This window comes from Aptenodytes patagonicus, chromosome 7 (assembly GCF_965638725.1).
Source record: "Aptenodytes patagonicus chromosome 7, bAptPat1.pri.cur, whole genome shotgun sequence".
NCBI lineage: Eukaryota > Metazoa > Chordata > Aves > Sphenisciformes > Spheniscidae > Aptenodytes > Aptenodytes patagonicus.
In genome coordinates, this window is record NC_134955.1 from 70,568,577 (window position 1) to 70,582,665 (window position 14,089).

At 37.6% G+C, this 14,089-nt stretch overlaps 1 protein-coding gene across 2 annotated transcripts in view; it reads left to right on the top strand.

The window, feature by feature from the left end:
* NIN (ninein) overlaps window positions 1-13,682 on the top strand; it is a 63,702-nt gene extending 50,020 nt beyond the window's left edge. For both annotated transcript variants that reach the window (XM_076345780.1, XM_076345781.1), the window contains 6 exons: window positions 19-198; window positions 722-871; window positions 1,396-1,494; window positions 5,130-5,321; window positions 10,603-10,716; window positions 11,737-13,682. In XM_076345780.1, coding sequence (XP_076201895.1) covers window positions 19-198; window positions 722-871; window positions 1,396-1,494; window positions 5,130-5,321; window positions 10,603-10,716; window positions 11,737-11,946 — 945 coding nt within the window. In that variant the 3' untranslated portion in view covers window positions 11,947-13,682. The remainder of the gene's footprint in view (window positions 1-18; window positions 199-721; window positions 872-1,395; window positions 1,495-5,129; window positions 5,322-10,602; window positions 10,717-11,736) is intronic.
* Window positions 13,683-14,089: the final 407 nt, after the last annotated feature.

Genomic DNA, 14,089 nt, shown 5'->3' on the forward strand with positions numbered 1-14,089 from the left:
AATTCTGTCTGTCTTAAGAATCGGGTTCTAGAACTGGCTGTGCCTTCCTCAGGGCTGCAGGACCAACAGAGGCAACTACACTGGGATGAACTGGACCAGCTGACGAAACAGGAGCAGCAGCTGCTCAGGCAGGAGAATGAGAGGCTGCAAAGAGAAGTCCAGAGCACTAAAACAGACCTGACTCACTCCAGGGAGAAGGTAACCTGAGCAAGCTGACAGATCACAGAGGCGGTCCCTGCGTTGCGTGCTAGGCAAAACTTGTTTTGCAGTGGGTAATACAGGAGAGGAATGTGGCTCGTTAGTTTTGAATACAAACATTTGCAGAAAGAATGCATAATGGAATAGTTTTCCTTTACATCTGCACTGAGTATGCAGACACTCTTAGGATGTTCTTTTCTAAAAGAAAATCCTGATAACTCTTGTCTAAGACTCTGGTCCGACTTTCGGTTAACGCCCTTCAATTTTTTTCTTTCATAAAAACTTCTTAGTATTCCGAGCATTCTTCATGTCTGATTTCTTGGCTCACAGCAGTAGGCAGATTAGGAGGAAGAGGAAGGGAAAGACCTTTTATTGCTCAAAGCTAAAATGTCAGAAATACACCAGAATCTGCTATGGGTCCGAAATCGGTTGGTACTTGGTATTTTAGATTAAGTACATGCAACCTGATTTGTGAAGTGTCTGGAATGTTTTTTCCACATTTGTTCATCTCTGGTCTCTTTAGATCAGACAACTGGAATCTACTATCCTTTCCCTAAAGCACCAGAAGCACCAAAGCCAGTCAGGTATCGTCAAAGCCATAGAGCAAGAGAAATTAAGCTTGAAGAGGGAGTGTGAACAGCTTCAGAAGGAGTTGTCATCTGCAAACAGGAAGGTTAGTTTTAGATGGTAAACGCGTGACTCACAGCAGTACTTTCCATCTCTAAGAGCTAATGTGGTAAGCTGTAATCTTCTTTTACTCTGATCTTTGCATTGTCTCTTATGAATCCCTGTCCCAAGGAGCTGACTGTCTTCTGTGCTTCTGCAGAGCCTGCAGGGTGGAAGTCTGTGCCCCTGTGCTGCAGGAACAGTACGAACAGTTCCGTGGTAGAACACGGGGACCATAAACAAAATGCAGCTTCCTCAAGTGCTCCGCAATACACAGCGCTCGTATGCTAGTATTACCACTTTTAAATTAAAAATCAGTTACCCTGCCTATTTGAAACTCGTCAGAGACACAGTATAACATTGTCTTAGACATCACTCAGCAAAGCATTACACTTGTCCGAATACTTATGTCTTAATCTTGAATTGTCTTGATGTGCAGTGATTCATGACTTGCATATTGGGGGGGAAAAAAAACCCACAGATAAAATGAGAAACTACTATCTTTCTAAGGAAACTTCTTGTCTTCAATAGATCAGTCAGATGAATTCTCTTGAACGTGAACTGGAAACCAGCTCAGAGAATGAAGGGCTAAGAAAAAAGCAAGTCAAACTGGATGATCAGTTAATGGAGGTACTTTTCAATCAGCGTTGACTGTACTGAATAGTGTGGGGCTCTATCACTACCTCACTGAACCTATGAATGCATTTAAAAACAACTTCTAGATGTGTAGGAACAGCGGAAACTAATCGAAACTAGAAGACTTAATCTCCCCTGATGCCTAATCTCATCTTGCATGATCAAGATGTTAGTGTGACAAACATGCTTCTCTGAAGCACATTGAGGTTTATTGTCAATTCACGTAAGGCTGCAGATATAAAATCAAATAGCGAAGAAATTTGTTTCTCCGCTTGAGGCAAGGCTAACACTTTCCTCTTCCTTCCTAAAACATGTAACCTCAAGTTTCCTAACTAAAATTTGCGTAATGCTGCTCTTAATGTAGAAACCTGTTCTTATTTACTATGGGAATAATTTGCTGAGTGGCAGCCTTGCTATCTTATCTAGATCGTGATAGAGTAACAATTTACGCAACTTGCTGTTAATCTAAAGAGTGAAAACTTCAGTTGAGATTCTTCCAAAGCCTGCTGTAAGTGTGGATGTCTGTTCAGTACTGCTGGAGACGGATCATGCTGGATGTTGTGAAAACTGCCTAATTCTTAGGTGTCCTTGGTTACAGGAACAGGCAAGCTTAACTATGTTAAGTTAGTGTATCCCTTAAGGTCAGGCTAGACCTCAGAGTTGTGTCTCAGCAGTCTTGCCTAAATTTGATGTCCTGAATTTGAGTTTAAAACATAATATTAAAAAAAAAAAAAACAAAAAACCCACAATTTTGACTTGTTCCATGAATCAAAGCATCTTCTAGATGAGGCTTTTACAACACCGTTTATTAAGACTTCATGTTTTTCATCAAGAGAGCAAATGGGAAACATAGTATATTCAGCATAACATGTAATTAGCTGTAAAATTGTAAGAACTTGATCAGAAAACATGAGATTTTGACAAGTTACTGAAAAGACTGTTTATATGCCCTGCGCTTTTATTTATATAGTCTTAATTAAGCTTTGGGAAAATTCCAAACACTGTTAAACCCTTCAGTATAAACACCAAGCATGGAATTGCGTTTTCTCCTAAAATTTGTATTTCAAACATGCAGGACTCATTACTCCTGATAACATTTTCCCAGCAGGTGTGTATAACATTCACTTAGCATTTTATGACTTCTAACTTTCTCTTTTGTGCCTGTTCTCCTTTTGTTCATGGCTAACCTGTCTAGAACTCAGTGGTTGGAACTAGCAGAGAAGGGTGCAGTTCTCTTTCTGAAATAGTGTGCGAAGGTAGAGCAATCATTTTCAATGTACTACCATAGCATGGAGAAAACATTTCTTGCTTTTATGGATTTTTTTTTTATTATTCCATGCATCTTTTAAGTAAAGCAGCCACTATTCATTTTAATATAAAATTTTTACTTTGACAGCTGCGCTAACTTCTTTGTGGTTAGTATACTGTGCAATTTGATTCCGTAGGCCAAGAAGTTGCATACTTCTAAGGCATTGCCATGAAAATGGAAAGAAATAATCAATCGCATTCAAAAGAATGAATGAAAAGTGGCTCAACCCCTTCCTTCTAACCCATTGACTGTGAGGCTTGAAGGTGTTTTCGTATTTACCTCTGATAGCTGCATGCTTTTTCACCAGACTGTCAAATGTTTCCTTAATGTGAACTGATACGTGATCACACTCAGTGTCATCCCTAATAGTTTAGCAAGTTCATTATTGTTCCACTTCCTTCCACAGATGAATACAGCAAGACTGTATTGTTTTCATTAGCCACACAATTGGTATTTATTTTTAAGATGCCGTTAACATTAATTGACTGTTTCTTCAGCTCTTTCATTAGATACTTGTATGCTTCACAACATTACACGAAACCCTAAACAAATTCCATCAAAAGCTCATTATTTTTATTGTTTATATTGTCGGTAAAAGAATAGCTCCTTTAGACAAGTTGATTCAAGAGAACCTCCTGATAGCTTAAAAAATACAGAGTTTTATTTTAAAATACTTAAACCTATTTTCTGTTTACCTGGGCCAGCAGAGATGTACAGATGCTAACACGGCCAGAAGAGCTGCACCACTATGAAAAATGCTTGTAGTTGTTTGTTACAGATGAACCCAGTAACTGAAATATGATTGAGTTGAGGCCTTAATTCTACCACTTGTGGAAGGAAAATTAAAACCACTAACACAATCTTATATGCCTTTTCCTAAGGGAACAGAGTAATGGTTTTGAGATAACAGGTGGTGAGGATTTTATGATGTAGTCAACTGAACTTTATAGGAAGAAAGTATTAATCTTATGTGAACTCAAGCTGCAAATCAGCTTGTCTGAAACATCAGGGGTTTTTATTGTACAGTTCTGGTCTTTTTTTAGTATTATAAACTATTACAACTGTGAGCTAGTCTTACCTGGATTTTACTTTAGTCTAGAAAAATGCTAAACAGTCACATGAAACAATCTTAGCTCTTAGTATTGTCCGAAAGTTCATCTAATGCTGGGCCAGTTTATCTAACTTGGGCTCTCATGGTTGCAATGCTACCATAGTAAGGTAATGCCAGAAATGCCTCTTTTCTAGCCCCCTTCACCCAGTAACTGTCATAGCATTGCTTGGGAGCAGCACTTAATTAAATGACATGGGGAAGCTAAACCGTTTGGGACAAGTCTGTTCCGAGGTGCTTTTTTTGCTGTAGCAAGGACTCTTAGGAACGTGATCCTTTTGTCCCACGTGAGATGCCTAGGTTTTTCCAACTAAAAGACTTCTCTGGTAGTATGTATAACTTCACAAAGGACAACCAGTATGCATGAACTCTCTGTTGGTATATACTACCTTTACATTATGTAGACTTGCTGATGCATTTGGTGACTTTTTTTTTTAGTGAAAACAAGACTTAAATTTGGAATTAAACTACTTCAGATTACTATATGCATCCATATCTCAAGGGCCCCTCTGAGTATGCTTATGCAGCACAGACACTCAGGAGGTCTCCACGCTTGCTATCAAACTCTGCTTGTGGCATGTCTTGAAATGAAAACTATAAAAAATGTGTTAATTTCTACAGTTAATAGTGAACATAAGGAAAGATATATGGGATTCTAAATACTGAATTCTGAATGTAATGCAGCAGCTGGCATCAAATTACTTAAGTCATCATACATTACACTGAAAATTTGTTCTGCTTTTGAGGATGCTACCTCGCCATCCCAGATTAAAGACTAGAAATAATCAGCACTGGTGGACAACTTCAGCCTGCCTCATGCTAATGCTTTTATTTGTAAGTGGATACTATTTTTAGAAGAGCTGCTGGGATCAAGGTTAAAATTAAAAAGGACTGTTAAGTTAAAGCTCACCACAGGCCCATTTAACTTTGACAGGATTTCATCAGAAATTCAGTGAATTTATAATTCAGGTCTGAAATTATGAATCAAAGCTCAGATTCCTTTAGACTTCAGAACTGCACATAAAGATGCATCTTTTTTCATTGGAAAGAGAAAAGCTGTCTACTTAGCCTCCCTTACTGAGTTCAGGCTTGTTTCTCTTGCGTACAAGAAATCGTTCAGGACTAACCTGATGTCTAGTGCATCACTAAAAGGTATGTTGTATGAACGGCAGTGCTGCTTTCTCCTGATGGCTGATTTCCTTTACCCTTCAGATGCTCCACTCAAGCGCCAGTGTGATGCTTAGCCAATCACCGCACTCCTGGGAGCTCCAGCAGCAAGGCTGTGCCATGGTGCCCAAGGAACAGTTCCTGCAGCTCCAACACCAGCTACTACAAGCAGAGAGGAGGAGTCAACGTCTTCAGGAAGAACTTGAAAGTAGACCCTCTGAAACAAACATGCAACAGGTAAAGCTCTCATTACTCTGCAGGTTACAACTTTAAAAGGATATCTGGTTAGTTTTCTTGTTTTTTCAATTCTGATGAGATCCGTTCTCTGTTTATGCCAGTTCAAAAATTAAAATTAAAATTCATTCTATCAAAGATGTGTACAAAACAAACCTTTGTAATTTAGCATATTTAGCTTGAGCCATAGCTTAATTCTGAAGTCCTCTTAATCTTCTTGAAATAAAAAACACTCCTATCCACATTCAACTGGCTTTTCTTCTTCTGATCAACGTGCAGTGAGTGTTCATAGGTTTTGTTTTGTTTTCTTTACCTAATATCCATGTCTGGAACCATCGTTTTAAAAAATACACTACACCACATATTGCACAAGCGCATATCTGTCACACAAAATGCTAGTTTGGGCTGTCGCTGTCACATGGAGTTCTGTCAGCTGTAGTAGAGCAGAATACAAACAAATTAATGCTTTTTGTAAGGTCAGCCTATCTTCATTATTTGGCCATATGACAAGACATTGTTTGGAGAACGCTGTTACTGTTATACAGAAACTTCAACGTTGGTATTTCTGAGGAAAAACAATCTAATTCCAAGGAAGATTACAGCCACTGCACATACTGGGCAAAACACTTCTAGTGTTTTGGGTTTTTTTTAACATGTAAAACTGAACTATAGGTGATAGGTAGAAAAGTTTCCATCTCCCATATAAAACTAAGCTTAGGGACTAGGCTTGCCAAATGAGTCTTAGAGATTCGGTTACTTTTTGAAGAAAAATCTCTAAAGCTTTGGCTCAGGCCATAGGTCTTAAATAATATTACGACTTTATCTTATGAGAAAAGATAAAGCTCTAAATAACTTGGATAAAATGCTAACACTTTTATTAATCTGTTAGCAGATAAAAAACCTTTACATTTTAAACTCAGATTGCAGTTACACTTTAAAAAAAAAAAAGTAAAACCAAGACTTTGAAGCTCAAAAATCTCTGAACGTGTTAATAGGGTATTCTGGAAAAAAGGTACTATGGAGAGAGAGTATATGCAGTAACAGTTTCTAAAGTTTCTAAAACTTGGAGTAAGAATTCTTTTTTAAGAAAGGCCTAAGATCTAAAAGTTCCCCCCAAAAAAAAGAACTTAACAGCAAATAATATAGGATAAGTAAAAAGAAATCAATTGTAAGGTCCTCTCCCTTTCAGCTGAGTCCTGATAGAAGTGCATTACCAGAGGCTAATGTACTTGGTCACATACAATGGAAAGTAGAGCGTGCAGTTTAATTTTGAAATCAATAAAAGCCATATTACAGCAGTAGCATCTGCAAATGAATGTGCTGTGTATTGCATTAGGAGTGATGACTTTGTAATTTTGCCTTTGAAAGCCTGAGAAACAATTTGCAAACTAGTCACATCCTGGAACTTGTAGAAGTGATTTATCTGTAGAACTACATTTCCTGTAAAAGCTTTTATTCTGGAAAGCTTCATGAATTTAAAAACACTTTCAGAGAGGCTTTGCAAGTATTTTCTGTCAATGAGCTAATGCACTTAATCCTTTTAATATTTTTTTTTTCTTAAAGTGAATGGATATTCTGGTTTATAACATCTCCTACAGCTTTCTTCATGGGCTTTACTGGATAACTTTCTAAAATCATTATTAAACACATGCATTCTACAACTATAAACGAGGCCAAATTTGTTTTAGTTTGTCTCAACTTCAACATTTCTGTAAGCACATCTTGCTTTAATTCTCACTGATTTTTCTTCATCATCCTGATTTCTAGGGTTAACATTTAGTTGAGCTTATGTCCATTTTAATGTCCCCTTTAGCACCTTGAAAAATTGCATCCTAATCCCTCTTCATCTTTTCACCAGTGAGTACAACGTCAGATTATCCATGCTTTCTGTGTAAACTTAATCATCTAGTTTTCCTGCTGCTGCTTTGCACTTTGCAGCTTGCTTAGATCCTGAGTCCTTCTGTGTAATAAGGTATCCAAAGTTATCCCCCTTATTTTTGGAATTATTTTATGCTCCTCATGCTTTGCAATTTTCATTGCTTTTTGATTATTGCTATGGTGGTCTGTGTTCTCATTCATTTTACAGTCAGTCTTGAGCTATTGCCCTCCAAAGACTACTGTCATATGTTCAAATTTCACTAAATTAAAACTCCTGAGCCTTTTCTACTGTGTTAACCTGTCTGGACTCTTCTGAATTCCAAATGACTGTTTCTGCTGTGTCTAGTGCTGTGATTCTTACCTGCTGCACAGCAGCAATTGCTGCACTTGTTCTCATACTCCTTACTCAATAACTAGATTTGGGAGCCTGTTAATGACCCAATATTTTCCTAAGTTCTCTTAGAACTTCTGCCAACCAATATTTTCGTTCAGAGTACTTAGACTTGCTCAACTTCCCCTTTCTTCAGCACTTTATTTCAAAATTCAAATCACCTCTGACCAACAGCTTGTTCACCTGTCTCAGGAAAAGACTTACAACTAGGTTTAAAATAGAAATGCAAATAAGTTTTCAAAGGAGGCCAGCTGGACTACATTTTTCACAAATGCTATTCGGCAATCTGAGATTTTATATATATGTGTATGTGTATATATATATATAGTGGCAGATAATTTCCTCTAAGAAATTTAACTGCTTTGCGAATTGCAGTTAATCACGGCCACTGATCTTTTTAAATCCCCCAAAAACATGGATGAGCCATCTGAAGAGTCCTTACATTTGGAAAATGCATCCTGAATATCTCCTCAATTGCATATGTGTAGTGCCAATACTAATGTTTAGAGAAATATAATATGTGATACTCTGCATGTTTTCTTTTGTGTGTGTTTTTGTTTGTCTTGCGTTGCTTGCTTCGCTTGTATTGGTGGTTTGCTTTAACTAAGTATACGTACGTATTTAAAAGAAAACCTGGATATCAGGGTGAAGTATCCCACTTGCCTTCTTTCTCTAGGCCTTGCTACCGGAGCAGCGAGCAGTGCATGCAGATTCCTACCGGAGGATCGGGCACCTCTGACAGCTTGGCTGCTTATGATCTCATTCCTTACCATGATAAACACACACAAACACACGAACTGGCATAAGCTGAGAAACTTGAGGATCAAATTATTTTGTGCTTTTTCTAGGGGGGAAAAAAAAGTCTCCACAGTGTTATTTCCTATTTATTTGTCTAGAAGCTATTTTGTGAAAGTTCATAAGCTGTCTTTTTTAATTTGTTACAAATACTTTATTTATGTTATTTAAAATGTGGAGTTGTTCAGTGTGGAAAGAGACTATTTTTCTCAAATGGTACTAATTTTATATGAGATTTGAAGAAAATCTGGGGTATTTATACTGCATTTTTGTACAAGATGTATAAACTTTTTAACAGGGAAAGATGACATTTTTGATGTAAATGAAAAATAAAACTTTTTTAAACATAATGCCTCTTGTCTTAATAGTATCAATAGTTTCAGCTTTATGAACAAGAATTAACATTTTAGACAAAATATTTGTCTTTGATACTGAGGATTGTCGTATCAGGACTTCTGGGAAGGATTTGTAATAGGGGATGTACTTAAGTACAGATACTCAGCTTCTCTTTAGCAGATGTACCTGCACATTTAAGAAAAGAATTTGCATAGTACATGGGCATATTCTACTGCTGCGGCCATAAAGTAAAAAGGCAGTGCCAGAAAAGGGAAAATGATTAACACGCTCGTTTCTTGGATAACATTCCTTAGTGGTTTTTCTTTTTGTCTTGAATTACTAGATTAAACTAGATTTTTAATACTTTAAGAGGCCAGCAAAACACCTCTTTAAGGCCTATGATTTGTCTAGTTGGGAGCCATGAACCATTTCAGCTGCTTGCTTTCAGAGATCTTTTTGCTTCTATCTTTCTAATGACCTTAAAGCTAATGCCTGAGCTGGCTTCTGTTAAACATGAAATAACATGAAGTTAGAACAATCTCAAATCAACTTTAAGCCAAGAAACAGGATCACAGGTATTGAGACCACTAATTCTTAGTTTATACTTAACTACTCACTCAAGGCTTCTGCAACCACTATGAAGTGTAATAGTCAGCCATGTTTTTGAATTCCAATCAAATTATAAATCATAGCAGCTCAGGATAACTTGGCTAGAAAGTCCCCTGCAAGTTCTGATTAGTAGTACTTTTTTAATCTGGAAAAATATCCAGTCCAGCAACACTGTAAAACTGTTTTCTATACGACTCTAATATAACTTCTTTCAATTTTTTCGCAAGCTGAGTGATCATATAACCCCATACATAGACTTAAGGATTTCTGGTGTTACAACAAATAAAATGTTGAGTGGACTTCAATCAATCCCCTAAGGGGATCTTTCTACAGTGGTTTAGAAGAGCAACTACCTACCTGAAATGCTCCTCCCTCAGTTTTTCATTTATCCTCCCCCACATGTGTGAAGGTACTTTGGTTTTGAAGGCATTTTGTTTTGGGGAGAAGGTTAGTGCTTTCTCAAAGTTAAGCTTCTCAGATGACTTCCTAGAATGAGAGTAACAAGCTAGCATTAAAATAAAGAATCCCTTTCCCTGCAGTCAGCGTCTAAAGTTCCCAAATACAAACAAGCTTTCTTGTAGTTCCTGGTGTTTCTAATTTATTTGGGAAAATTTCATTCAACTGTTGGTGTAACGGGCACTCTCATGACACTGAGTTACTATGCTTTTAGTTAGACTGTCTGTTACCTCATTGAAGAAAAAGAGCCAAGGCATTGTAGAGTTACTATTTGGAAACATCAGTTATCAACAACTAATCTAAAAAAAAAAAGTAAAAAATTGAGTTTGGGATAATAGCATCCTACTTTTTAGGGTATTACTCAATTTCAAGGGGCCTTTGGCATGGGAGAGTTATACTGTCAAACTAACATGCCCTTATGACTTCAGCTGAATTTTTTCTATAATTGTTAAGATTTTGATTGGTATTTTGTTTCCCACATTCAACACAAGTATGGCCGTACCTAAGAACCAGAAAAGGAAACTATCCAGATCTGACTAACACAGTTAAGACAGAACTTGGAATTTTATATCAATTTTTCCTAGATCTGGTAATCTCAAGTGTAACTTAGACTTGGAAAACGAGTTCAATGCTGCGAGTGTCCTTGAAATATTGCCATAACATTTTGCTTCCATGAATGGTTTACTAATTTAGTCGACTCTTTAAAATAGACTCACATGTGGAATGCCAGCTATTTTCTTAAGCATAAACTGAAAAAAAGGACTGGTGAATGTGAACTGATTTTTGTTAACTGATTCTTACATAAATGTTGCTTTCCAGGGGGGTCACGAGCAGCTTCTAAAAATGATGGAAGGACGTATGATGGATGTCGAACAGAAACTAAGGCTTGTGAAGAGGCTTCTCCAAGATAAAGTAAATCAGCTGAAAGAACAAGTAAGCATTCTTACTCTCTTCCTCAAATCGTCCCCATTACTTCTGTAAACAACTAAGTGGGCAAAAGCTGCCAAGCCATTCTTGCTTAGAAGAAAGTTAAAGGTGCTTTCCTTTTTCTTTTAATGCTTCTGAGTTTAAAGGATGCCATATTTGCTCAAAAATTCCTAAAACTCCAAATTGGGGACTGAATCCACCACTCATTAATTTCCAAAAAGCTATGCTTGTTTGGTATGCTGATGCACTTAGTCCGGAAACAAACATCAAATTCCGACCAAGTATCCTAACTGGAAAAGTTGCCTAGAAAAAGGAGGAAAAAGAATTTCCTGAAGAGTACAGACAGGATTACTGTACAATTATTGATTTCTCGATGCCCCCTGCCCCAACACACCCTCTGCTTGACACGGTTTTGGGGTTTTTGTTCTTGCCCTGGTCTGCGGTCTTCAGAAGTCCTCAATAGTGTAGGAAAAGGTGGCTTTTGAACACTTGGACAGGCGTGATGTGATAACAGCATCTGTTTTCTACTGAGGTACAGTCTCCTCTTTCACGTTAAGGAAGTGCTATGCTGACAGGGTCTCCTGCCAAAGGGCTGTTCCCAAAAGCACGTAGACAAGTGCTAGGCTGCTCCCCCCGATTAGAGAGGAGGAGCTGGTGGTCCAAACCTCGGAGGAAGTCTCTCTGTGGGATCCCTGGGCTTGTGGATCCTCTTGTGAACTAGACTTATCCTTAGAGGACAAATGCTATAAAGCAGTACTCATCTGACAAGATCAATTTGAAGCCCTCTATCATCTGCCTGATCTCCTTACAAAGCCTTTCCAGTTTCAAAATATTCATAGTATCTATAAAGACTCCACAAACATGTAATTTTTTAACAAAGGAAAATAAAATGAATGGGTGGGTTGTCTTCCTTTGATATTTGAGTTACAATAAACACATTCACCTACTTTCCCAGCACTGTTCTTGCTTTTAATTTTTTATTTTGCTTTTAATTTGCTGAGTAATTATGTTCTATTCACAATTCAGCTTTCCAAGAACACTAAAGCAGATGCAATGGTCAAGGATCTCTATGTTGAGAATGCACAACTGCTGAAGGCTTTGGAGATGACAGAACAGCGGCAGAAAACTGCTGAAAGGAAAAACTATTTACTAGAAGAAAAAATTGCCAACCTCAATAGAATAGTAAAGAACCTGGCATCCCCATCATTTAATTCAGCATCTGAGATAAGGTCATAGCAAAGCCATTAAGTCTGTCACAGTCCCCATGCACTTTACTGAAATGTTAATATTTCAGCTTTTCACTGTGTTGCCTTTTTGTATTGATGAATTTTAGTTAACAGGTGCCTCCAAGGAGGGAACAGAGCTAAATCCCAAACAGGACACTGCCAAAAGAGAACTTTTGTTTATTCCCAAACTGGTTTTCTGCTGAGTTTTGCCTAAAAGTAATCTTCACTGTGTAAATATTTTGATACTTTGGTTTTAATTTAAAATAGAAATTCTGAATTTACTGTTCTGAATTGATTATTCCTGCCTAGATTGAAGCCAAGGTCTAATGCAAACTTACTGAATTCAAAACTTTAAAATATTTTTGGCTTTCTAGGATACTTCATAGTCCAAACCTAGTAATATGATAGGTCAGTCTTTGACACTGTCAGTATAATTGCTGTTGAAAGCAAGACTTTCCTGATACGGTCTGTGTCCTGCGAACCGGTTCTGGTTTCTGTAAAGCAATATGCTCCACCTTACGGATTAGGCTTCTGGGTTATTTTTCGTGGCTGTTTCTCTGCAGAGCTCAGAAAAGAAGTTTTCTTAAAAATATGTAAATGGACTACTGCTTCCAACTAAGTGTAACAGTATTTCATCTGAAGAAATTTCCCAGCTGGCAAATAAAGACTACTATTTTTTTTTTTTAAGCTGTGCTGCCAGACAACTTAAAAATTGTAGAGGCCTTAATTTTTTTGTATGTGGAAATAAGTTATACTAAACAAAGGAAGAGTCGCTAAACAGAAGTGAAGATGTGAGTTTTGTTTATATAATTTTTAAATTCCGTAAAGCAGTGGAGTATGTTCATTAAACAACTGGCAGAAGAATGAAGAGGGGGACTTGATTTCTTCAGTGAAATCCTGTCACTAGGCCTCACAGACATGGACCTTTGCCATTAATGCCGTGTTCGTTTTGACCCGAGTGATAATTTGGAAAGGCCTGTCTTTTGTAGTAGATCCTAGTACAGAATCTAAGTTTGTAATTAATTGTGAAGAAACATATTCAATGTGAATATGAAGAACTCAGGGAATTAGCTTCCTTCAACATTATAAATGTGGATATTGATGTCAATAGATGAAGATAAATGTGCATTAGGAAAAGCAGGATAAACCAAATTGTATTTGGATGAGTATTACCTTAGTACTCCTTGACCAACATGCAGAAATGCTGCAGTCATGAAGGTCAAAGAGCATCAAGGTTTGTAACGACAGGCAATACCTCCTATTGGATCAGCCGATGAGGCTAGGGAAATGCAAGTTTTCTGGGAACACCTTCAAGACTGAGACGGGTCTGACACAGAAGCAGCTGAGTAAGAGCTTGCATGCTCAAATGCTTGTATATAACCTGTTACTGGAAATAGTCCAAATGCCCTACAAACGCCTTGCCTCCATCAGACCAGTAAGACACATTTAAATAATGTAAATAAAACTGGTGAAAGGGGCCATACTGGCAATACTTGAAACTGGACCTCTCTAAATATGCATGAACTGAGAATGCAGAGGAAGAGGGCGAGATGTTTTGTCTCTGAGACCGCTAGCAAAGTGACAATTCTGACAGCACTTGTAATGAGCCAAAAGTCCCCCAGAAACTGGGATAATACTGCCTACGAGCTGTGGAGTAACCTATGGAAAATGACTTTCACTTGGTACTGATTAACATGTGGCTATAGGGGATGCTATCTATGTCCACGTGGTTACTTACCGATTTTGGAGGGTTGAGGGACAGAACTAAACGTGCAGGGGTACGACTTCCTCTTCTCCTCTCCCTCCTCCTCCATTGCTTTATGCAGGCAATATAGTGGAAATGGAAATACAATCACATAGGAAGAACATGTTGGAGTATCACAAAGTCCTTCTAAATTATTTCACTGCTATGCTATTCTAAATGCCTGTACTGGGTATTTCTCTAAGTAATCTCAAATTCAGGGATTTGCATATCCCATTTTTCAGAGGCTGCAAAAATTTTTTTCACGAATTTGAAATGTGTCAGATTGACAAATTGCATTGATATAAATCAGAGCTTTGAAAAACTTGAAGTAGCGAGATCTTGTTTCTTTTACTATTGATCAATAAGTGGTATCAGTTATAATAAATCTCCGGGGGGGGGTTACCAGGGC